This window comes from Caretta caretta, chromosome 1 (assembly GCF_965140235.1).
Source record: "Caretta caretta isolate rCarCar2 chromosome 1, rCarCar1.hap1, whole genome shotgun sequence".
Classification (NCBI taxonomy): domain Eukaryota; kingdom Metazoa; phylum Chordata; order Testudines; family Cheloniidae; genus Caretta; species Caretta caretta.
In genome coordinates this window covers 242,841,611-242,867,527 of record NC_134206.1, presented here as the reverse complement: position 1 = coordinate 242,867,527, position 25,917 = coordinate 242,841,611, and the positions used below count along the sequence as shown (strand labels likewise).

Here is a 25,917-nt window from a genome sequence, read left to right as displayed (position 1 = left end):
TGGAACAGATTCCTTATAAGGAGAGATTAATAAGACTGGGACTTTTCACCTTGTAAAAGAGATGACTAAGGGGGGAGATCTGATAGAAGTCTATAAAATCACAAATGGTGTGTAAAAAGTGAACGAAGAAGTGTTCTTTACTTCTTCATATAACACAAGAACTGGGGTCACCCAATGAAGTTAATAGGCAGCAGGTTTAAAACAAACAAAAGGAGGTACTTCTTCACACAATGCATAATCAGCCTGTGGAACTTGTTGCCAGGGGATGTTGTGAAGGTCAAAACTATAATGGGGTTTAAAAAAAGATTAGATCTGTTCATAAAGGATAGGTCCATCAATGGCTATTAGCCAAGATGGTCAAGAATGCAACCCCATACTCTGGCTGTCCCTAGCCTCTGACTGCCCAAAGCTGGGAGTGGACAACAGGAGATGGATCACTTAATGACTGTCTGTTCTGTTTGTTCCCCCGAAGAACCTGGCATTGGCTATTGTTGAAAGACAGGATCCTGGGCTAGATGGACCACTGGTCTGGCCCAATATGGCCATTCTTATGTTCTGTTTTTATTCATTAGGACTGAGGCCAAGTCAACACTACAGACTTGTATCAGTATAACTAAGTCACTCAGGGGTGTGAAAAATCGACACCCCTGAGCAATGCAGTTATATCAACCTAACCTTCCAGTGTATACAGCGCTATATCAACAAGAGATCTTCTCACATCGCCATAGCTACCACTTCTCAAGGAGGTGGATTAACTATTAACTACAATTAACTATTAACTACTATTAGCTCTCCTATTGGTGTAGTACCTTCTTCACTAAAGTGCTACAGCAGGCCAGCTGCACTGGTACAGCTCCGCTGCTGTAGCGCTGTATGTGAAGACAAGCCCTTAGTTATGTCACCACAAATAGTAATCTCCACTGGTGGCTAAGTCAAAATTCATCTTTGTAAGCAATTGTTTCTGCAAAATTTCACTGACTAACCCACAGAAAACATGACCATACAAAGAATTACCCAAATGAATCCCAAAGTTTGGAAATTTTCAGCTCTTACCAGTGGATTTAGTGACAAATGTGGCTTCAAATTGCTCGCTAGTTGATTAAAGAATTTTGATCAACTTGATTAAAGTTGATTAAAGAATTTTGTTTCAGACTTCTCCGAGTAGCAAGACTCTCTAAAGTAAAAAGGGATGGTTATGGCTAGTCTGATAAAGTGAGGAAAGTCAAGAAGAGTGTGCCCATATTTGAGTGAGTTGGGAAAATAAAGTTAGTAACTTTTTTCTTCTCAGTATTCACAAATTTGGAGCATTTCTGAAGAGTTTTCTGGCTCTTCAAAGTAACATCCTTACTCACAGCTTCTGGACTTCATTCACCAGAACTGTAAAGCAATCAGCTTTCCAGTGGGGCTGCTAGGTTCCAGCACAATTAAAGGCCTTCCAGACTATCAGTTAACAAAGAAGCCAAGAGGGTCTTTAGATGCTCACCCTGGAACTGGACTTTTTGTGAGGACATTTGAGCGTGGAAGCCATTACAAGGAAGCTAAACTAGCTGTGGTTCTGCTCCGGCAACAAGGACAGCAGTAATAGTCAACTATAATGTGACATTTTGTAACCGCACTTGTGGTGGTTCTTGAAACACCATAGGAATAGTACAGTTCCTCAAGTTTCTTGAATTTTCTAAGGCACCAAAGCCAGACAGTTCCATGAAGCACAATCACCAACATTCAGGTTTAGTTTTTTGAAAGATAAAAAGAGACACTAGAAATATTTTTCAATAAAAACACTGATATAAAAAGTAGAAAATTGTTGAATGACTACAAGTAGCTGTTATGGCACAAGAAAATCAGATTAGCAATGTAGGGAACTGCCTCATCCTTAGTGGCTAAAAAAGAATGGACTGTTACTTAATTAAGGGAATCAGAGAAATCATGCTGATGGAACACAGACCTAGATAGAGTATTATTTGAAGATGTCCAGAAAGAAAAGAAAATCAAAATTACAATGTTAAATACAAGAACCAGTGATTAGTCCTACCAGGTCCCCTACAGAGGCAGTAACCAACTTCTTCACTGTCACATCACATTGGAGGGATTCACTGGTCCTGTTCTAAAGCTTTTTATGTTTTGATCTGTTCTGGCTTTAGCTCCTATATGAACGTGAAGAAACGCTTCCATACATTGTTTAAATTCATGTACAAGGGGCACTTTGGGCAAGGGGAATGCTGACTCATTTTGATTCTGAATCACATGTAGGAGACACTCATCTGACTAGAACTTGAAAACAATGACACAAAGCCAGTAATTAGGTATATATCTTAAGTGCGTAAGAAAAATCTATGCCTGAAGCATCTATGGTTATTAGTGATCTGGAAAGATCAGACCCTTCAGTATTTACATTACTAAAGCTAGGGAAATCAGGAATTCTTAATGTTGGCATAGGAGCATTGCTTCTGTTGAGACTAATTTGGATATGGCTCACAGACCCCAGCAGTACAAGAGCAAAATAAAATGAAAATGAATCTGATGGCCTGAGATTTGTTGGGGTAGGGGAGAAATAATGGGAATTAGAGAACCGCCTTATAAAACTGAATTCTGTTGCACTGCAGCTCAAAAGATTCCTAGATACCTTCCCCACAAGCATTAGTTCCTTAAATCACGTTTACCTGAAAGAGAGGGCTCTGCTTTTGTGCACCTGATGTCTTGTCTATCCAGGAGTCCAAAGGTTTTAGAGTGTTGGTGTTCTGAGTAACTACAGGAAACTTAGCTGCCAAGGTAGGTCTGCTGGACACATGTAACTGTTGCTCCTGTTGCACTATCTGGAGTTTTTTCAGTAACTCTTGGGGTGAAATCACTCCAGAATTGGTTGATTGGTTGCCAGAGAGGGAAAGTGGCTGTCTAGGAACTTTGGACTGTTCTTTACCAATGGTCTGAGGCCCTAAAGTCTGGGTTGGAAGAGAGCCATTGAAATATACCAGATGTGGCTGGGTCATGTCATTTATCTGTGCTGCTGATGCTGTAGCAGCAGAAGTCCTGCTGAAGATTGAAGCTGTTGAACTTACAGTACCTGTTGCACTTGGGTCCATTTTGGTCACTGATCCTGACTGTCTCTGCAGTTTCTGTAACAAGCTTTGAGTGCCAGCTGTGTCCTGGGCTGGATGAGATGCTACAATACCATGAGAAGTCACAGGCTGGAAGAGTCCAGTGAAAACCTCTCCTATGGAGCGGACATTGCCGTTTTCACATAGTCGATTCTCAGGAAGCTCAGAGAGTGGATGAAGGTCTGTCCCACGCACCATAAGTTTTTGAATAGCTGGGCAAAGCTGCTTCTCTGCTGAGGGTGAATGTCTGCTAGGTTCCTCATAGGACAGCGAACGCACTACCCTCTGCCTGACAGAAAGATTAAGTTGGTGCTTTTTCTGTGACTGTTCTGGGAGATCTTGGTAAATGGTAGGATTTTCTTGTTTTCCAAACAGTGCTGTCAAAGATAAGTGTTGTGGTTCGGAGTCCATGTTCTGCGAGGAAAAAGAGAATAAGTGAACATAGTTTGTCTGCACTAGAAGCTACATTAACTGTCTGAAGTGTTACCTTGCAGTATCTAAGAAACAGCAGTATCTAAGAAAAAGACAATTGACCCATACTTCCTCCTCTCGAGGATTATTTAATGATTCTGTCATGTGGGAGGAAAGGATTTTTAAACAGCCTTGAAACTCCTCGTCTGGGAGAAAAATGCTACCTCCAGAAAAAAGGTACCTACTTCACTTTCAATGCCTAGAGAGAAGGGTCTCCTCTTACGGTCACTAATAAAATATTAGAAAAGCTCAAAAAGGTCATGAAGGGGAAGAAAGGAACCTTCTGTCCTTGTGGGAAGTAGTGTCACTTTCTGTCTCTCTCCTTACCATGGCAGAATGGATGTAGCTTGCTGGACTTTGCATTGTGATGTATTTTTAAGTTGTATGAAAGGCATCTATCATGTATGGAAAGGCAATTGTACACATTTAAATTAATAAATGAATAATAAAATAAGCCCTGTTCCACTGGCTAGTTGGGGGTCTGCCTGCAACCACAACAACATTCCTGAATTGAGAGATCAATTGTTTTTGCTTAAATCAGCATACAACATCTATGTTTTAAATAACCTAATTTTATACAGAAAAGCTATTTTTTGTAAAGAGATATTAATTTTGCATTAAGACCATCCCATTTACCCTAATTCCACTTCACATTATTGTACTATTTGATCAACGCAAGCATCCTCCCGTGCCTGATATGTTATGGCAGCACTAGTCAGAGTGCAAATTAAAGTGTACCTTGCCTTGCTGAGGTATTTGTTGGTGCTGAGTTTCACTGGGTTTCACTGGTATTGGTTTGATCAGGTTGGGGTTGTCATAGATAGCAGAGGAACTGGTCATTTGTTTTGGCTCTGAACAGGTCTTACACTGCAACAGAAATAAAACATATTTTGGAATGAAAGAAACTACCATTTTCTTAAGGGATGTTCTCCCCTAACTTTGTATCATAAAATCCCAAACTGGTTAAATCTTCAAGAAATACCACCATTTGCAAGACTGACAACTGATTGTGATAAATGAGGATACTGAATAGAAGTCAATCTCATTGGCTAGAAACGTTAGCATATGTAAGTTTACAGACTCAAGACCACAATGCTTTGTATGTGAGCCTTTAAAAAAGAAAAAAATCCCAATTCCCTTCCTCATCTTTTCCTTTTCCTGTACTTAAGGCAAAACCAACCTGGCACCTTAGAGACCAGACCACAGCTACAGGTTTTCTGTCAGTAAACAGATAGTTCTGTTATGGCTTGTAAGTAGTTTAGGTACCTGAAGGATTTATATGCATATATATTTATAGGCTATCAATAGGCACCTCTTACATATTTTACATTAGTACTTTCATAACCTCATAATTTCAACTTGCCTGGCATATATAGCTCTATTGAGAGACAATTGCCACCCTCAAAAAAGCATAAGCCTTGCAATTCAACACGTATTTCTTTTTCTCTAATGCTCCTGTGTGGATTACTGCTGGTTTTAAAAAAGGAAGAGGAAAAAGAAGAAAAGGAATTGGAGAGAAGATTAGAGCACACGAGCGTGTCAGTTTGAAAGTTGGTATCCTATGGTTTTTCCACTGAAAATTACATGGAACAAAGTTTAGAGATGGCCTATAAAAATAATGTTTATTTTGGCCATACAATAAATCACTTTGTTTACTATTTTTACAAGTTTCTGTTTTTTTAAAAAACAGGGTTGTAAGGGAGGACGATATTTTAAATCTTTTTTTCTAGGGTTGAGGGTTATACTTGCTGATCTCCTCTAGATAACGGTCTCATGCCATTGACAGTCAGATAACAGTATAGTTTATACACACTTAAAATCTTAAGGAAAAAAATTAAAGTATTTGATTGGTTAGCATTTGAGAGTCAATATGTTCACTTGTTAAATACTGATATGTTAACTGGTATTCTTATCTCAAAAAGGATAGGGCAGAAGCAGAGGGGGATTCAGAGATGCTTGACAAAAATGATTAGCAGTATGGAAAGACTAAAATATGAAGAGAAACTGGGAATATTTAGTTTAGTGAAGGCGCAAAGAAGAGGAAACATGCTGGAGGTATACAAAATAATGAATAGTACAGAAAAAGTAAATCAAATGCTTTTCTTTACCCTCTCATAATTGACTAACAACAAATAGAAATTTGATAAAAGGAAATTATGCACTGTCTAAAGAAAGAAGTATTAGCCCGTGGAACTCTGATACAAGATACTACTGTGACCAACAGATAAGCAGGATTCACAGAAGGATTAAATATTTGTACTAATAACAAGAACAAGTTAATTAGACACAACAAACAAAAATGCGGAGGAGCTATAAATCCTCAAGCTTCAGAACATAAACCAAACTCTAACTGATGAATGTTAGGAAAAAGCTTTCCTTATGTCCAGGTCATTCTTTAATTGTTCACTTTGGGCTTTTGCACCTTCCTCTGAGGCATCTGGTTCTATGCATTGCTGGAAATAGAATACTGGAACAGATGGACCACAAGTCTGATACAGTATGGCAATTCCTATGTAATTACTACAACAATTGGGCTCTTAGGCCTTTGGTGTTCAGAGACCATTGCCTATCATGCTGACCCAAGTCTTACTGTTTCGTTGTACTCCCCCATGTGTCTATATCCATGTACTGGCTCTTGTCTTAGAATGTAAGCTCCTTAGGGTGGGGACCATTTTTTCATTCTGTGTCTATCCAGTGCCTCGCATTGTGGGGTCCTGGACATGGCAAGGGCTCCTACGTACTATGGTATTACTAAAGAAATGACTGGGTGGTCTTGGTAGCAGACGTAAACCTGGCAGGATTCAAAGGACTGATCATAAGCCAGAATAGCTACCAAACAGTTAAAAATAAACTTGAGAGATATACAAGGTAGAGTGGACTGAACACTATCCAGTGCATCCATTTCTAATAAACCTATCAACACGGGAAAACTAATGAGAAAGAGAGGGACAGATTGGTTCAATGACTGCATGAGGAGGCCAATAAAGAAGATCTTGAGGGCCGTTAGAGAAGGCAGCATATTTATGTCCTGGTTCTATGGAATGCTGTGCTTGAGGGAACTGCCATAACTGCCAACTACTTCTCAAAAATAGTTTAGTGGCTGTGTGGCCAGGCATGTAACTCCTAAAATGGTGCTCAGGGGAGGAAATGTCATGAAGGAGAACCAAAGTTCAATTCATACACCTGGGCTCCTGCCGTTTTGCTTCAACCTCTGGCTCAGATGCTGCCTTCAGCACTGGTTTTTGGAGGCACAAACACAGACATGCCAAAAGGGTTGCTAGCAGCGAAGTGGAAAACGTTATTTCAGTTCTTGAATCTTCCTTCATGCTGTGCCCATCTGGCATAAGGTCAGCAACATCTTCAAGCAACAGAACTGGGAAACTATGACAACCAAAAAGTAAACTTTGCCCTGAAAGGAGAACTGCAAAGCAAAAATGGAACTTGAGTTAACCATAAAATGCTGTACTGAATGCCCTCTGGCTAGGCTGGATGGGCAGCATTCAGCACAGAGAGCTACATAAGCTAACCTGCTACAGTTTTTTCCCCTCGTTGTGAAAACCTGTTAGTATACACTAGTTCACTGAAGATGTCTGGGGTATCTCAAATGTCAGAAGTCTTGTCAATCCAAGTGCAGTGATATTTGATGGCACATAATGGTGAATTTTAGGAGCTCTTCAAATGAACTAGGAAGTACCAAGAGGATTTTGCAGAGGGCAAGAGAAAATTCTTAAAAAATTAGTTTATATTGATTTCTACGCTCAATGCCCCAAGGCCTGGTTAATGGAACCTTCTGTCCTTGTGGGAAGTAGTGTCAGGAACCTTTAGTGCCAGGGCAGAAATCTGGGCTTAACTAAAGTTTCACTCTTGCTTTGCAGTTGCCCTTTAAAACCAGTTACATATGGATGGCTTAGAAAGACAACATCAGAACAACAATTTGAAGATCCAGTATGGAAGAGGGAAGTGTGTGCCAATAACATTAAAATAGGTATTTGTGTTAAGAAAAGTTTCCTTTGCATTAACCAACACCAAACAGCATATGTCACTGTGTTGTTTATTCACCTAGCTTTGTTAGATCCCTCTGGAGTTCCTTCACCTTTAGATTTGTGCATGCAGCATCCACACGGGGAGTTACAGCGCAGCACTTTGATGCACACAGCTATTCTCACCCCCTTAGTCTGAGCTGCCTGGCAATGTAGACATGGTCTTAAGTCCTACGTCACTTCGGCTCTCTGGAGAATTTTACCACTGGACTTAAATGAAAGAAAACAGACCTCTTGAATGCACTGAAACCTGCTTGTTTATCTTTTCTGTTCCTACTCTATGGCTCACGAGGCTTCCATTATCCTTCCGAATCACAGATGATGCAGAAGGCTTAATAAGCAGACTTGACAAGCTGATTTCAGCACAATCATTGGCTTGAGACATAAGCTGGAAAGAAAGCGTAATAGTCATGAAGTGGCCAAAAATCACGGTAGTTGTGAAGTATAGTGGCCTTGAGGCCTGGGTGTCATTTGCTATGAGGCAAGGGGGATAGCTTCCTCCCCCAGATCTTGGTTTGCCTTCCTCCTCTGACTTTTCATAGGTCTATATGCTCCATTATGTCTTTCACTTTTTGCCCCTTCCCTGAACTCTGCAGGATATAATATATCCTATAACAATGTTGTGGATCCTGATGCAACTTTGACCCCTCCTCCTGAAATTTTCTGAAATGATACCCCTGATTTAATGTAAAAATAAATCTGTGTTTCACAATTTGTCCCGCTCCTCTTTTCCTAATTTTATGTTACTAAGGACACTGTCATGAAAACATGATCTCTAGTCTGTACCAGGTCAGCTATTCCTGCTGCGTATGCCCCAGCTGAAGGCAAAGTGCTCTGTTGCAGAATATTTCCTTGGCAACCAATTATGATGCCACAAACATAGGATTATGTGGGGCATAAGCAGCAGCAGCAAATTTACAAAATATTCCAAGACTTTGTTTGCACACATATCTCTGAACAAAATATTTTTGTATTTCTCTTCCTCTATATCCTACTACATACATTTATATGTATAAAGGGAGAGGGAGAGAATTACCTCTAACATGTATTCATCACCAAGGTATCTGAGCACAAGCCTCATGTTTTTCTAGATTTTCCAGAAGGTACCATTACAGTTCTTTCAATAGTAGCTATTCAAATTAGTTGTAAACACTTTATTGTATATGAAGCAAAAAAGTTTTGATCCAAGCCTAGGTACCAATTCAGGATTAAATTATACCAACAAGTCTTCTTTTTGTTGTCTGTTTAAAGCATTAAACCCACTTCTTACACAGAACAGGTCTCAAGATGCTGGCTTCAAAAGCAGCTGTGCCACAAGAAACAAAGCCTACACTTCATGGGAGCTGAGAAAATTCACTACAGCCCTGCTTAAAATCTTATTAGTAACCACATTTCACAAAAGAAATAAAATCACCTTTCTTTAAATTGCTTGTGTTAAAAATATATATATATTCCCAGACCCAAAACTCTTATATGTTATGAGCTCATTATTCAACGGTGCTGCATATGAAAGATAGGAAACAGCAGCAGGATCCAACGGAGGCTCTGAAATAGTTTACACCATTGATATAAATAATTGAAATGATTAGACTTTTATTCTGAAAGGTAAAACGTTCTGGGCTGCTCAGTAATAAAAAGAAGAAAATTAATTAATCCATTAGTTACTTAGGTGTCTTAGAAACTCCAGAACACAGAGGAAGCATGTGGGATCGAATTATACTAGGTTTCAAACCTTTTCATTTCCATCCATCAATGACTAAACTACATCTCACCAACTACATTTAAAAACAGTTACTTACATGCTAGAGGTCTTCTCAACCAAAACTAACGTGTGCAAAAGACATTAGATAGTTGTCAAAGAGACTGAGAATAACTTCCCAGCAGCTAGAAGCCACCATGTCATCCACACCAAAGAAGTTACAGCTCTTAGGCACCAATGAATATGCAAGGAGAATGTGAGAGTCATGTGTCAAAATCAAAGTCACTAAAATGTATCCCATAAGCTCACATGACATAGATAATACTTAATTCTGCCGTAAGTGCAGAGGACTAGACTAGATGACCTCTCAAGGTCCCCTCCAGTCAGGGGTGAAAGTGAGCTGGTATGGCCAGTACTGTGTACCGGTAAGAACCCGCACCGGCCCATACCCAGCCCACATTAAAGTGCTGCCGCGGCAGCGTTTTAATGTCCCTGCCCCTTTTGCCTCCCCTGTCGGCGGCCCTGCTGGTAGGGTCCATACCAGCAGGGCCACTGACGGAGGGTGGGGGAGAAGGGGCGGCAATGTTAAAGTGCTGCTACAGCAAAGGACCCAGAAGCGTTTTAACATTCCTGCCCCTTTTGGCCCCCCCGGCCGCCAACAGGGGGGTGGGGGGGCCAAAGGGAGCAGCTGCCCAGGGGCCGGCGATTTAAAAGGGCCCGGGGCTCCGGACGCTGCTACTCCTATGGCAGCAGCGGCATCCGGAGCCCCAGGCCCTTTAAATCAACACGGAAGCCCTGGGCAGCGCAGGCCAGCCAGACTGGAAAGGCTGGGTGGGGGATGCTAACCCCCCAGCCCCGCCCCTTCCACCCAAGGCCCCGCCCCATACCAGTAAGTGGCCTCAGTTACTTTCACCCCTGCCTCCAGTCCTATGATTCTGTGATCACTTAATAATACCCCCACAGAAAACCAAAAATCCCTATATGTATTATTTTCCTTGGAAGATACTGATTCACAAACATGAAATTGTTTTGCATGTTTTGTCAGGGAAAACCACATCAGGCATACTGCTCCAACACCCTGTAATTATTTGGTGTTTGCAAAGTAATTTTGCAAAAAGAACATAAATCCATTAGAAGACAAAATGACAAGAGGTGGAGTCATGTTATCATGGTCCAAAGGAAATTTTACACAGAAGAAACCTCACCTTGGTATATTCATCTTTAGCCTTGGTAAGCATCCGTAAGATATCCACTTCCTTGCTATCACCAGAGCTCTGGATCATTGGAGAGGCTCCTGCTCCAGCCCCCTGCTGCGCTTTGAATTGCTCCTGCTGAGTTAGACTGGAAGTGAGGAGTAAAGTGGGAATCCATAAGGCAGAAATAAATGAAAATATCAAGTTCAATCACAATTATTTTTAATCATTAAACAAAACTCTAGAAGTTTATATATTTTTGCAGTCTATATAAAAGGATGGCTTGACTGGGGACAAGATGAAGTTTCCTCCAAATTCTGTGCATAAAGACTTGAATTTCTGAAACTCAATCACAGGTTCCACAGTCAGAAGGTACAGGGAATTTACTGTGTTATTTAGTTCTGACTGGTGGTGGGAGGTGGGGAACAGACACAATTCAGTCATTAACTTGTAGTAAATGACCAATTTCCTGCCCCAGCTGTTTTATAATTGTAGCAGAATGCTGAGAGTTCTAGCACACAGCCCCTTGGCTGAGCTACAGGGTATTTTTTAATCTATATGAAATGCTGTTATTATAAACCACTACAAATGGTTTCCAATAGCATGAATCCTCTGAAAACTAGTCTTTATTGTAGTAAATTACCAGTTTGAGAGTACCTAATTACCATCAACTGCAACTTGAGCTAGTTAACTAACATTAGTTGTTAAAAGCCCAGGTTTCCTAGGGATCATTGCTTATTTCCGTAAATTGTTTTTCTATCAACTATTTCTTGGGTCACAATTTAGCCACTTCAGTGCGGTAGGAAATGCAGTGATGATCTTTTTTTGCTGTCTTATAAACCTCTGTATTTCTTGCTCTAGTATGTCTACTAGTGCTGCAGTGTAGACATACCCTAAGACCTCAAAAACTTTGATTACAACATTTTATCAAAAATTAAGCACCTCCAACCCCTTCCCCATCAAAAAAACAAACAAACAAATGTTGCCAAAAAGCAGGCATATAGCAGAGTAAAGGAGCCAGCCATTAGATATAGAGCAGTAAGCAGAGAAGGGATGGGCTCTGCCAGCACTGGACTCTTAAAGAAAGCAGTGAAAAAGCTAGGTGAGTGGACATCAGTAATACTATCAGAAACGAAATGTTGCACAGAATATATATGGCTTTATGTGAGGTGTTTGATCTCTGATTTGATTGTATAAACACTGAAAATTGTTTTATTAAGCAAATAAATATAATGAAGTCAGAGCTAATTAAGACCTTGCCTTACGTTTCAGAAAAATGACAAAGAACTTAATCTTCCACATTTTGTTAAAAAAGGGAGAAACAGAAGGAGTTCAAGGTTAACATAGAAAGGACATTTAAAAATACAGAAAAAAACTGCAGGCATCCTTTATGAATGCCCCCTCCCCCCACTTAACCCCCTTTCTTGCACACCTGTAACGGTAATTCCTTTTAAAACTATAGGTCCCCAAAAAGAGGGGGGAAATTATCCATTCTAACCCTAATGTAGTACTTTTTCATTGAGCCACTCTCCGAAATAGATCTGTTAGGTTTTAGAGAATAAATCAGATGACCCATTACATTCTGATATAGTTTGAGAGATACTGAATTATGTAAAGGTATTGTATTCTGTGTACACATTTATTTTTAAATACATATTTAGTGATGTGTGACACAAGCTTATTTTCAACAAGTCCAGTATAAATGGGGTTAATATTCAAAGGAGTAATACCATCCAAGCAATATAATGTGCATGTATATACAGACGTACATACACATAAAGAGCACAAAAATCTTGTTTACTCATCATCACTTACTTTTTCATGAGCTCTGCAATTCTTTGGCATTCTTCCTTATCATAAAACCAAATTCCATAAATGGACACTGTAAATGCACATCAAACACAAACTATGAGCACCTTCTCATACATTGTATTCCACCTGACAGCAACTCTCTTTGGAATGTATAGTTAAAGGTGACTTGCAAAGGATTTTTTTTTTTTTTTAAAGAAACATTTTAAAAGATTTTTTTTTCCTGATTACAGATATGTCAACTCTGGTCTTCCCTGATTTTGCCGGAGGATTTATTGGATATCTCAGAGACTGTACATTGCTAGCTCTCAAGCCTGCACTGAGGGCGTGGGAGTGTGGAATCCTTTTCTCCACAACGTTAGTTATTGGAGTTAAACAGTTCTCAATAAAAAACAAATTCTTCTTCTCTTCTCAAATTACTTGACTTTCATTTGTTTAGCTTTTGTCATATCATTATTTTACTAGATCTCACTTATCAGTGTATTACAGGTAGACAGAACCTGAATTAGTAATGCAACAAACAAGCGAAAAAAATGTTTAAAAAACAAGAACAACTTTGCAGACTCTTCTTACATACTATACAAAGGAAAAGCATAACCCCAATTTTCCCCCTTTGCAGGTCACCTTTAATGTTGCCCATTACCACTCCTCCCTCTCCCCAAAAAGTAGCAAATTATATACTAGAAGATGCAACCAACCCCAGGATTGGAAAATACAGTCTAGTCCACAAACATAACTTCCTGCAGCCTTTCCTAGCAGCCGATTTAAATGTACTGATAATAAAAAATTCTCAAAACATCCAGGCTTATGCCCTGTCCACAGTAGTAATGAAACCACAATGACTGCAATAAACAGAGTTGTAGCTAGCACGACTTTCTTGTTCAGTGCAAAACAAGAAGTTTTCCAATCAGAAACATGCTACATAACTGAATGTACCTAGTGGGGTACAGCTGTAACAATGTTTGGCTGTCAAGAGTCTCAGGAAGGAGCTCCTGTCCAGGCAGATCAGGGAAACTGTGCTAACTGTAACCTTATTACAATATAGTTATTGCTGCCATGGTCAGCACAGTTGGGACAGGGCCTTATTTGAAAGGGATGGAAATGAAAATAGAAGACAGCATTTTAACACATTCAGACTGTTAATTAAACTCATTGTCATGTGTCCTGTAACTCTCTCTGTATTATGGTGACCCAGCGCGATCACTCCTTCTATTCTACACATCTATTTCCACAGCTTAATTGTGGAATGAAAACTTGGCATAGGAGGTTTAAGCTGGAAAGGCCTTTGTTAACATTTGAAAAGAAAATTAGTTTACAGCTGTTTGTAAGGAACAGAAGTGCAATGAGCCCTCCACCCTATTTCCCCTCAAATTTTCAGCCACTTGTTATTTGCAAGTCATTTGTATAACTAAAAAAGGACTGAAGTTAAATTTTCCAAAAGATTATATTTAAATATGATTTAATCACAATGCTCTGGCAGTGTGGGGGGAGGAGGACACAAAATAAATAGGCAATGAACAGCACATTTTAAAACTATATATGGTGCATATCATCATTACTTTTCAGAGTAGAGTCATGATGATTTTATTACTTGTCTAAATAAGCCATTTTATACCAGAGGCTGTGATGGTCCCAAAACTCATGTATAAATATGTAACAGAGCTGTTGGTGTGAATTGTGCCAATAATGAACATCCTCTACAGAAAAGAAAATTAAACTTTAAAACCTACATTTAAAAACACTGAGTTTATAACACAAACCACTAAATGTCAGGAATGTTAAACTGCAAATCTTTAAAACTAAACATGGGATCTATTTTTAGGATCCCTAATTACTAACAGAGTATGCATAAACTCAAAAACTAAACATCCTTTTTTATACCAAATATTTGAAAAATTCATTGTTCTGTTAGGTCCTGTTTACACTACGAACAGTACAATAACTGAATCCTCCAATACAATACAGTAGAGGAAAGACGTGATTAAAATACAGTTAAAACTGAACACTGTTTTAAAGAGTTTTAACAAACAAATGTTCTGCAAAGTCCCATCTACCCAGTCATGTCCAACTTGTATTTCAATTGTGCCAAGGTGCTCCGTGCTGTAAATGGGTCCCTAGTATGGGACTTGTCATAGTGTAAGACCATAGTTGCCTGCCATATCTTTAGTCAAAAATCTTTATTCCGCCTCCTATCGCTGGTATTATCATAAACTGCTATATCAGGTGTTTGTGTGACTGAGTTTTAGGGTTTTGATTTGTTTTTTAAGAAATTTATATTTGACACCTGGGAGATTTACATCGCTAAAATCAATTACAAGTCAACGGAACACAATAATCACACAAAGCGCATTAAAGCACTGCAGCGGTAGCACTTTAGCGTTGCAAGCGTAGACTAGCCCTTAGATGACTAAGGCATGGATTATTGGGGCAAAGTCTGTGTTAAGAGTGGAACAGCCACACGCTCCTGATAAGAGCGATAGATAGACAGAAAAGGCAATACATACTATAGCTAGTACCTAAGAATCCAGGAGCATCAATAAATCTAAAATGACACCAGACTCCAAAAACTGTAATGGCAGGGGCCTGGCATATCCCTGTAATAAAAGGTGAACTCACACACCACCAAATTCTCTAGAAGCACTCTAGTACTTATTACAATAGTTTGTCTCACCTAGATTGCGTCTAAACCAGATTGCTCCTATCCGTTCCCCTAACTCTATCAGGCAGTGTTTGGCAAAAAACAAACAAAAAATTAGATCTGAGTATCATCTGCCAAGTGGTAATCTCACAGGCAAAATGTGTCTCTGCTTCCCCCACACTATACTTACACATTTAGCAAAGGACGAAAAGGATACTCCTCATCCTTTGAGATCTCTTTCAGAGAGAGAAAGAAATCTACTGAAAGGCCTCTTTTATCCATTCCTGGAAGGCTTTACAGGGTGTTAGCAAAACAAACACATAATGGACAACGATATCAGAAGATGCTGATAGAGCTAACAAAACCACATGGACTCTGTAAGAACCAAAGACTAATTAGGGGGAGCTGGTCAGGACCCATACTGCTTACTGAAAGAAATGTGACTCAGTATCAATCTTATAAATTTTATTAAGACTCAAAGAAAAACAAAATTAAGAAAACATATCACCAAAACTAAACTATTGTTAATAATATTAAACTAAACTAGAAATAAAGCATTACAACTATCAGATCAAAATAAATATCAAATAATCGAGTTTGATGATTTAATTCCAGTCTAACTAGTTAAATCATAGGATTAATATTAAAAATAGTCAATCCTTATACATTCTAAACAGGATTCTAAGAAAGTGGCTGTTTGGTTCTAAGTCCTAACTAAAGAATTTTACCAACGTGAATCAAATCAATGATTTAAAGCCAGTCAATGGCTTACTATGGAAACTAAATTATTTAATATGTTTAAATCACAACATCAAAGCCAATTATAAAGCTTCCTCCTTAGAATTTTAGTCTTATTTGGTGGCTAGCCCCCCCTCCCCCGCACCGTCCAGAGATACTATAGTAGAGACTTGAGTTGATCTTGGAGATTCTGGAATGTCAGTTTTCCCTCAGGTGACGTACTGACTCAAAAAGGTAATGTTTTCAGCCTTATCCTTAGTTCCAACAGTTTGAAAATTTCATTTACTCAGCCATGCAGCACCGCCCCCAAGGTCTTCTGACAAATCAGGTGCAAGGCACACCTTGAAGCCACACAACTTGGGCCAATCGAGGTCAGATTAGATCATCTTTTATTAAGCATCAACTTGGAAAAGCTCTACTTAAATCAGAAATTTTAAAATATTTGCTGGTTAATATACTAGACACTGTAAATCTGCAATTCCTTCTCAAAATGTCAAAAGTCCAGTAACATTAGACCACTTTTGAGGAAGCTGGCATGTACTTATCCAGGTGAAAAAAAGTTTTGAAATGATTCTGTATCATAAGTTTCTGGAATGTTCAGCATAAAAATAACTGATTAGAAAAGAATCCTGGCAACAGTCACTCAACATTCACCCATCAGCAAAACTAAAAATAAGTTTGAACAAACCTATGATCAGTTATCCATTTCATCATCTCCAGTTCCCTCAAAAACCAAGGCCTTTACAATGTAGTTGTAGCCATGCTGGTCCCTGAAAAAGAGCTCTGTGTTGCTCATAAGTTACTCTCTCTCACCAACAGAAGTTGGTCCAATCAAAGATATGACCTCACCCACCTTGTCTCTCTAAGGAATTTATAGTAATTGCTTTTCTGGAACAGGGCTATAAGTAAATTTTTGTTTTTTTATCAAATTGACTCCCAAAATTCATGGGTTTTGACACAAACAAGAATTTGGATTTTATCAATTTTAACCTGTATTTTGCAAATGCAGGAATGCCCTCGATCTGGCTATGCCCTTGCAGTGCCCCTGCCAAAAGGCACAGTGCGCCTCCACAGAAGTCAACTGCCACTCGGCACCTGCTGCTGTGCCGAGCAGTAGCAAGACAGGCAGGGAGCCACATCCTGGCAGCCAAGTGGGGCTCCCTGCACATCTCGCCCCCTTATCACCCGACTCCCTGTGCAGTAGGGGAATGAGACAAGTAGGGACATAGGCAATAACTCTGGACTGTTTTCTCTGCCAGACAGAGCCTCCTCCTGACTCCGGTCCTTCAGAATGGCTCCAAGTGCTTCCCTTGCACAGTAGGCAAGTGAGACACGGAGGGAGCTGTGCCCTGGTAGCCAAGACTGCATGATTTCTGCAGCAATACGCCTCCAGGGAATGGAAGGCTGCCGCCTTCCCCATGAATACTGGACTGCCTTCTGCCCCCCAGCCCCGGAGCCTTCATGTTTGGTTTTTATCAATCATCCTTTAAAAAAAAAAAGTTTTTTTAATACTGATTAAATTCCTGGGAAATTTTAAATGAAATAAAACCCCAAAACGCAGGGCCTTAGCTACATGAGAAACAACTATTTTTCTGGAATCTTCATCTTGATAAAGAAAAGTAACTTTAAAGCTTATCAACATTAACCCCCCATGAAATATAACATTTTATATAAAGTCTGTATTCCCATAAAAGCTGTCCCTCTCTCAACTATTTTGTTGTTGTCAGTCACTAACAGTCAATCATAAATAAAATACCAGCTTCTTGCTAAGCCCACATTTAAAGATCACCTGTAAACTGGGGGTGGAGGGGGATTGTACCCTTTTGTTTTCTCTATGATGTATAGTTCAGGCAAAGAAGGCCTGAGAATTTGTTTCGTTTTGTTTTGTCTCCTTTTGCTTTTTATGATATAAATTCAGGTCAGATCTGTCATTTTCCTGGAAAACTCTCTGGAGAACTCAAGAATTAACATGTTTGTGACACCACAACTATCAAGGAAGTAAAACCCGATTAACTGAGCAGGAAAGTGATTTTTATTAAGACTAAAACTCTCTGCTTTTGCTAACACTGCTGTAACTCAAACAACTAACAAGCAGCTGGGAAAAAAGCTCTCTGTTAAAGATTGAAGAATTCTCTCCTTCAATTAAAAGGCTGATAAAACTCCCAATCCACTTTCAACATAAACAGGGATAGGAAGACTTGATATTTTCATTATTTCAAAGGTGAAAAAACAAGCAGGGAAAATATTTTATTGAAGGAAAATAAAATCATTTTCAGAGCATTCTTTACACAATACAAAAGACATGTGGGAAGATTCTGCCTCCTTCCTGTCCCCTCCCCCCTGATCTTCTGAGTCTCAACTACAAGACTGTCCTTCCTCTCATAATATTCCATCAGTAGAGGGCTTCAAAGGTAATCTGCATGATTCCTCAAAGATCTGGAATGCAATGGTCTCCATCAACTTCTTAGGGCACACTATCAGAACAAAATATGGGAGGCACGGCCCTCATCTACAACAAATGATCTGACCGTAGAGTAGAAATCTATCACCACAAAAATCTGGGCAGTAAAATAGTCAATAGTACCACAGACTCTGGGAGGCAAAAAGGGGGCTTAAAGTCACTTTTTCCTCCTCATCCTGAGCTACAGGCACAGCACATAATCTGGCCCCTGGGTTCTATTCCCTGCTGTGCCATAATTCACCTATTACTATCTCAGTTACAAAATCTGTAAAATGGGGAGTGATATTTGAATTCTAAGGTAGGAGTAGGAGGCCTTGCTCAATTAAAACGGCTACAAAGTGCAGATGATTATTAACACCAGCCAGTGGAAGAGATGAAACTAGAACACATGGTCTTTTTCTGGCTTTCAGCCCACCTTATCACAGTGGTAAAAGTAGACAAACAGAAAGAGGAACTCACTGCAGTAGCAGTCAAGGAAGAGGGAAAGCATGCAGGAGCATTGCTCCCCCAAACTGGGCAGATGAGAGGGAGCGCTCATGTTGCTTTTAGAGAGAAGGAATGAGAGCAGCACTTCCCCTTCCCCCTAGCACCTTCATTATTTCCACTCTACCTTTCCCTAAGCTAAAGAAATGGCAGCTGCTCCTACAATGTCTCCCCAAAAGCCTCTATCAAGATCTGTTGTAGCACTTTTCAGAGGTTTATAACACAGCCAAATCTGGGTGTATATTTCTGGGGCCCTCAAAAAGCACCTCTTCGATCCTGCTACCCTCCTGCTAAGTGTTAAGTTCCTGCTCCAAACTCCAGAGGTGCTAGAAATCTTCAAAGAAACAAAAATAATTTAACATTTGTAAAACTACCTATTTTCCCCAACCTCATTCTCAGAAATAGATGAACCATTTTTGCTGAAATTAAACAAAACAAACAAGCAAACAAAACGAGCCTGAGGTTGTGAGGAAGCATGGAAGCTTTCAGCCCAAATGATTAAAAGTTCGGAAAAATTATAAGCATTTGAAAAGAAGGGCTTATAATGGAAATTGTTAAGCAACCGTAACTATAGATGCTGCTTCCAGCTCTGCCTATAATGATCAATTTTAGCTTATTTCTGAGCTGAATGCTTCTAGACCTTAGTTAATGGAAATGCATTTGTAGTTCTGGGCTTAAAGGGACACCATCAAGCACAAAAATCCAACTTTTCTCAAACTTGTACCTATTGTTATGAGTAATGTGTAAAGATTACTGTAACTTTTTCCCCTGTATTTTTTCAATTTGTTTACTCTCTGTATTTGACACTTTGTGCATGGTCAATTTCACTGTTTCTTCAGTTTCCTGTGTTTGGATGGATCTTTCATTTACTAACTGCAGTAAGAAAAACATTTTAAAAAATAGGAAGATATCATTATAAAGCCATAAAAATTGGCTGGAGACTCATAAGCTGATGTAGTATCTGAAACTACTTTAAACTCTTTTTGCAATTGTGCAATTTCAGGTTGGCAGTGTCCCTTTAAGTCAATTTTCACTTTAGCTTTGCAGTTCATCTTTACATCACATCCTTTGACTGTGCTTTTATCAATTTGTCTTGGCCTTTTACAATTTTGTAATACATGAAAAAATAAATTTTCTACTGAATCCTCTGCAGCCCTCTCTTCTGCCATACTTCACTATTATTTATCTCCAATAATGCAGACATCTGCCTACAGACAGAGTTTCCAGAGAAAAATGAGAAATATGATTTTAGCAGGCAAAATTTCTTGGGCACAAAAAGCAGGCATGCCTCCCTCAGGGAAAAATAAAAAAAAAAAGAGTAAACAGGATTTGGTTTATTCTAGTCATAGATAAGTTCACACTGTGTTTACAAGAAAAGCTTTGACATCTTGTTGCAGCTTCATCCCCTTTTCACATACGTATGGCTAATACATTTTCAAATGCTGGAAAATCTACAGGGTATTAAAATTCCCCCTTTCTATAATTCCTGAATTTTAGGTAAGTATGATTATACTTTGAATGATGTTGTATTTTCCCTTTGTTAATTGATTAGGGTTTTTTTGGTTTTAGGGTATTTATATATCCTATTTTATCAATTTTGGTTTAACTGTGTTTTAAATTAAGGTTCAGATTACTGTAAAACGGGCAGATTGATTGACTTTTCAAATAAGATAATTGTTGAGTGGAGTAGTCTGTATGGCTACTCACTATGCCTTTAGTTTTGGAATCAAGTTTTTCACCAATGTAATTTAAAAAAGAAATATGCAGCAAATTCTCTGTTTCAGACCTTCAGTTTAACAGGTTAGTTCAGCAGAACATATAGGCTCATCAATTTCCTGTTGGTGTAATAGCCAGACACTTTTTAAATGCTGAAGGAAGGCAGGAAGGCAACCCAGTTGAAAATGGGATTTTTGACCCCCGAAAATAGAGTAGAGTTGTGGGTTAAATAAGAACTTGGATCTGCAAATCAGGAGGTTCATATTTCACAAAATCTGCAGAGGCATGGAAAAACAGGTTCTCCCAGAAAACAAATGTGCCTTTTCAATTATATTGGGAAAACAAACACGCTTTTTCACTGCAAACAATTTCTTGGGAAAGAAACACTTCAACATCCTTCATCTTCCTTTCTCTCATCCACCCCCACCTCCTGGTGCTATACTTCCATCAACTCTGCACAAACTGGAAATTTCCTCAAAGATAGTTTCAGGTTAACTAATTTGATTTCTCAAGAATCTCCATGTGTGGCTGTCTCTTGATCAAGAACTATTACTTCCTACATTTGGTTTTCTACTTTGCCTCCTATAATCTTGCACTTAGACCTTTCAGCTCTCTCAAGCAAGGAAACAAAACTGGCTGAACCACTGACAACGTAATGTCTGCTGAAACTATTTTAAGGAAATCATATGCTGATTACAATCTTGAACCCCAACTTCTGAAAGGCATGAATTCAAAATACAAAAATGCCTCAACTCTTGGCCTATAGGAACTTAAATCCCAGCACCGCATCTTTCAGTGACAAGAAGCTCTTCTAGGGCATTATGGAAGCTTTTTATTTTCTGTGTGATGAGATGTACAAAATGTTCATGTGATAGAAACCAAAAAAGAAAAAGAGAGGAGACAACCAAAGAGAGAGAGAGAGAAAAGAACCTAATTAAAACATTACATAACACCTCGACCTACTCACGTGAAACTACAAGCCCTGATGGCTTTGTATGTTCTAAATTTTCATTTTACCCCCAAGTCCCTCCCCCGCACATTGAAAGATGTTGTGTTGAGATATAAGTTATTGTGTAGAGTATATGCAGACAACACAGCCTGTTAAGCAAAGAATGTGAACACTGACTTTCTGCAAAGTTTGACACAGAGGCAAATGAATTGCCATAGCATGTCCAGCTAATCCAATATCTTGTCTCAAACAGTGAAAACTACCAGATGTTTCAGAAAAAGATTCAAGAAATTCTACAACAGACCATTATGGATGAGCTTAAAAATAGAGGAAGTTCATTCCTAACCCTCGGCAGTTTGTGGTTGACTTCTGGCCTGAAGCACGAGGCTTACATCCTTTACAAATTTCTACCCTGGCTAATGGCTCTGGTTGTTATTCATATAAAAATAACCCCAGTGTAACTGAAACACAAGCTCAGAAAGGCATAGGAGAGCATACATATGTAAAATAATGACAACAATGGGTGGAAAGAGGATTTCTTATTATAATTTTAAGCAATATATCAGCAAATAACAGCTGTAGATTTTAGAACAGAAATGCACATTTCTAGGATGGCAATATCCTGGCTAGAAGGAAGTTAACCAGATGTAATGTTTTAGGATTACTTTCATTTGCTGATTAACACAAACTCTGAATTGCAGAGAAATTATAATAATATAAACCATGCCAGTCATTAATAGTATTTATAATCCTAGACCGGGATGATTGAGCCCCAACACTAAGTTACTGTTTTTCAGGTTTTTAAAAACACATTTGCAAACTTTATAGAATGACACTGGAACAGTTGAACTGAATTTTATTATAGAACACATTCCTTGTCCTTTACAGGGTATGCCATCCTGTACTTGGGTTTCATGTTTTTAATGGAAAATATGGTTTAATGTTGATTTTCAGTGTTTGCTCTGACAAAGGCAGATTTGTTGAGCATCAAGCATCTTATATTACATCAACTACACACATGAATTATTCTGTATATGCATCATATGGTACACTCTCTTCCCTATTTATCTTGTTTTGAGAAATGGTTACAAATATCAGTTTCTATGTAAAAAAAACAAAGCTCACATTCCAGGAGAAGTTTTCTGGCTATGTCAGGCCTGAGGTCCACTCACCCCTAGACAAAACCTATCTTTCTTCAAACACAAGAAGATATCAGACAAGTTAGTGGTGATTTACAAAAACCAGAGATCACCATGACTCAGTGAGGTGATGAGCTGACAGGCGGATGGAGCCCATTATCTTCACTTCTCAATCCAAGTTTTCCTGTAAAACCATTGGGGGAAGTGAGGGCTTTAACCAAGCATCAGGCACACAGGACAAGAAAAGGATTAGGAGTAAAGAGCTAGGGAAGAAAAGATAGTGCAAGAGACGTTGCTCAAGTTTCAAATAGCTGGACAATAGTTTCTGTAGTTTTGGTCACAAGAGCTTTTGCAAGACAGGGGTTTAACATCTGGGCAAGTTTTGTGGCTATTAGGTTTAAATGATACTCAAGTAGGAAACCACTGACTATCAGGAATCTACTTTTGCTATATACAGAATATTTAGATTCAGCTGTGCAAAGCTACCTTTGGAAATACAAAATGTTTCAAGCCTTTGTTCGGCAAGCCACTTCAGCATATCACCCACTACCCAGTCTTCTGCCTGGTGAACCTGAGGTGAGGTATAAGGGCAAGTTGGTGCACGAAACTCAGCTAAACTGCTTCTACATCCAACCTGGAGGTAAGACCCCATTATACTGTGATGTAAGTAATGATATCCTGAAATCTATTGTGATGTATTCCATTCCTATTGAAACAGACCAGTCAATTTTGTATCTGAAAGAGCTTCGATGAACAAAGCATTCTAATAACCGTTGGTAATATATTTTGAAATTGTGTGTGTATAAATGCACTGCCACAGGATACAGTGTGCTCTGGAAATTCTCAGATCTCTTCAGCTAAGTAGAGAAGCACTTCACTGGGTAATGTACTGACTTTTAAGCATCTAATTAATTCCAGTCCCCATTTCCATCTAGAAAAGGAAGAGACAGGATTTTAGCAAAAATATTTGATTCCAGAGTATAAAATGTAGTCACAGGCAAAGTGTGGGCATGGGCTTGGGTCGGAGTAGATGGGAAGAATGGGGTTTCTTTTTAGAGTAAAGAATATGTAAACAACATTTGAAGACAAAATATTAAATGTGTTTTTTTTTAAAAAGGGGCTGGTAAGACTGATTTCTAAAGGGGAATTAATTGTCTGAGATTCTTGTTTTCTGCTGTCCAATTTCCAAAAGTACTACTTACATATTCACTGTCCTGAAAACAACACAGACTGCTTTCCATTTTATCCTATATGAGGAGGTAAGAGAGGAGGGAAAAGTGTCACATGAAAAGTTACCCTCTTTAAAAAAAATCCATTCCATCTTTAACTATTGTGCTTTTCTGCATCATATGCCTATCTTATCTTGAAAAGATGTCCGGAATTCCCATTGTTGGCAGTACACTCAGCAGTAAATGTTCAGTGCGGCTAGCATATTGCCTATGTACTGACATCCATAAATGGGAAACTAAGGCTGTGTTCAGCAGAAATACACTGAATTATTCCTCTTTCCACCTCATTAAGAATCTCACCCACATCTTCAGAGTGCTCTAAATATGCCTTTATTCTCCTTCATGCACTTTCTGCAACAGTCTTCCTGGCTAAACAGGGATACAATCCCACAGAATACAAAATCACCATCAGCCACTGAAAGTCTACATAGCATTGCTATCTTTAGCTTCAGTCTGTTTCTTCTCACATGACATACAATTTCACTGACTTTCAAATCAAGTCCATTATTCCACATAGTTGAAAATTCACATTAGCAGAGAGGCATTTCTTTTTCTTGTGGATTACCATCTTTATCAGGCAATAGGGATACTTGAAAATGACAGCTTTACCCACTATAGGTAAGGTTGCAAAACTGTTACCATAACAAATCCATTTTCACATCTACAGGACTTCATAAAATGTTCACCTTTTCAGTTGAAGATTTTCATGCTCAGATCAGACTGTGCAGAAAGGTTTTTTTTTAAAAGAGTTTGAACAAAATCCCTGTAATTGTGTTGAATCATGGGGGAAAATATTTTTTCCCCGTTGTAATTTTTTAACCTGTTTTCAAACAGGGCTACAAGAATTGGCATATATACAGCCCTCATTGAGCATACACTTTGATTTAAGGGAACCATTAACAACAAAAATAAAGTTACAACCAATTGGAAAAATCACTTCTGAAAACACTGAGTAAAGCATAAAGAAAAGGAGTATCTCTGGCACCTTACAGACTAACAAATTTATTTGAGCATAAGCTTTCACTGAATGCATCCGATGAAGTGAGCTGTAGCTCACGAAAGCTTATGCTCAAATAAATTTGTTAGTCTCTAAGGTGCTGCAAGTACTCCTTTTTCTTTTTGCGAATACAGACTAACACGGCTGCTACTCTGAAACCTGAGTAAAGCATGTGTGTGCTGCTGCTCTTTGGTCTGTTTTTTAAAGATTCATCTCCTTTGTGATTTAGATCCTACAATTCTGAAATTAATTTCCTACCCACATTAATTAAAAGCAAAATCCAAAATACTTTAAAAGAGTGTTTAACAGAACAGGTCTGTTCAATGCCCTCTATGAGGAAGGGGGAAAATATGACCAACTATGAATGTTTTCCCACTCCGCTTTTTCCTTATTTACTCATTAAATTATCGTTACTGATGTATATACCACATGCTTATTTTCCTGGCAGTGAATGATCCTGTGCTCTTCGGACCTGACATTTCACAGTGGGATTCTACTCCCACTGAAATCAGTTACATTTTTGCTATAGACTTCAAAGAGAGAGGGATTGTGTCTTACATTCATATTCTATATAATGCAACCTGACTGAGACAGTAGGTAGTGAGCTATTCCTATTTCCTAATAAAGGCCTGATCCTGCATATTTGTCTTGAGGAGCTTGCACAGCAATGCATCTGTTCACAATTAATCGCCAGACAGAGTCCTACAGTTCCAACTAGCCATAAAACTCCTGGTATAACAATTACAGGTAAGCATTTGGGATTTTTGCTATCTTTAAAAAAATAAATAGGGGTGAGTTTCACAGAACTCTAATAAAATATAACTTAATTACCCCCCACCCATTTCTATCCTTACTTATTCTCCTATTTGATCTTACTCAAGTGGTTTTTTTCCTGTCTCTTACACTTGATTCATCCATTAAGGGGAGTAGAATACAAGAGGGGAAGGAGGATGGGGGAATAGAACATTAATAGCGATTGCTTTTTTTAGCCAATTTAGGGAATCAAATTCTGATCGAGAGAGAGACTTTAACCTAATCCTTACCTGCTTTTAACAGTGCAATCTTATTATTACCAAACTATTTTCTTCCCATTTAATTTATTTTCCCTTTTTAACAAAAAATAAAAAGAAGAAAATGTCTATGCTTAGTAATCATAGCATTTAAATGGTCTTAGATAAGCTGTGAAGTGAAGGAAGGAGGGTCAATACCTTGAAGTGAAGGAGGGGGTCAATATCTGCCTCTGCTGCTGTTCTTGTTTAG

At 38.8% G+C, this 25,917-nt stretch overlaps 2 protein-coding genes across 3 annotated transcripts in view; one reads left to right on the top strand and one right to left on the bottom strand.

Annotated features, from left to right (window-relative positions):
• The window catches only part of DCP1B (decapping mRNA 1B), a 58,778-nt gene that overhangs the window by 11,014 nt on the left and 21,847 nt on the right, over positions 1-25,917 (bottom strand). For both annotated transcript variants that reach the window (XM_048828178.2, XM_048828186.2), the window contains 4 exons: positions 12,314-12,380; positions 10,511-10,646; positions 4,305-4,433; positions 2,661-3,509 (listed from right to left, as the gene is read on the bottom strand). In XM_048828178.2, the coding sequence (XP_048684135.1) occupies positions 2,661-3,509; positions 4,305-4,433; positions 10,511-10,646; positions 12,314-12,380 (1,181 nt within the window). The remainder of the gene's footprint in view (positions 1-2,660; positions 3,510-4,304; positions 4,434-10,510; positions 10,647-12,313; positions 12,381-25,917) is intronic.
• Positions 22,634-25,917, top strand: part of CACNA1C (calcium voltage-gated channel subunit alpha1 C) — a 706,039-nt gene continuing 702,755 nt past the window's right edge. The window contains exon 1 of the mRNA XM_048828634.2: positions 22,634-23,071. Coding sequence (XP_048684591.1) covers positions 22,933-23,071 — 139 coding nt within the window. The 5' untranslated portion in view covers positions 22,634-22,932. The remainder of the gene's footprint in view (positions 23,072-25,917) is intronic.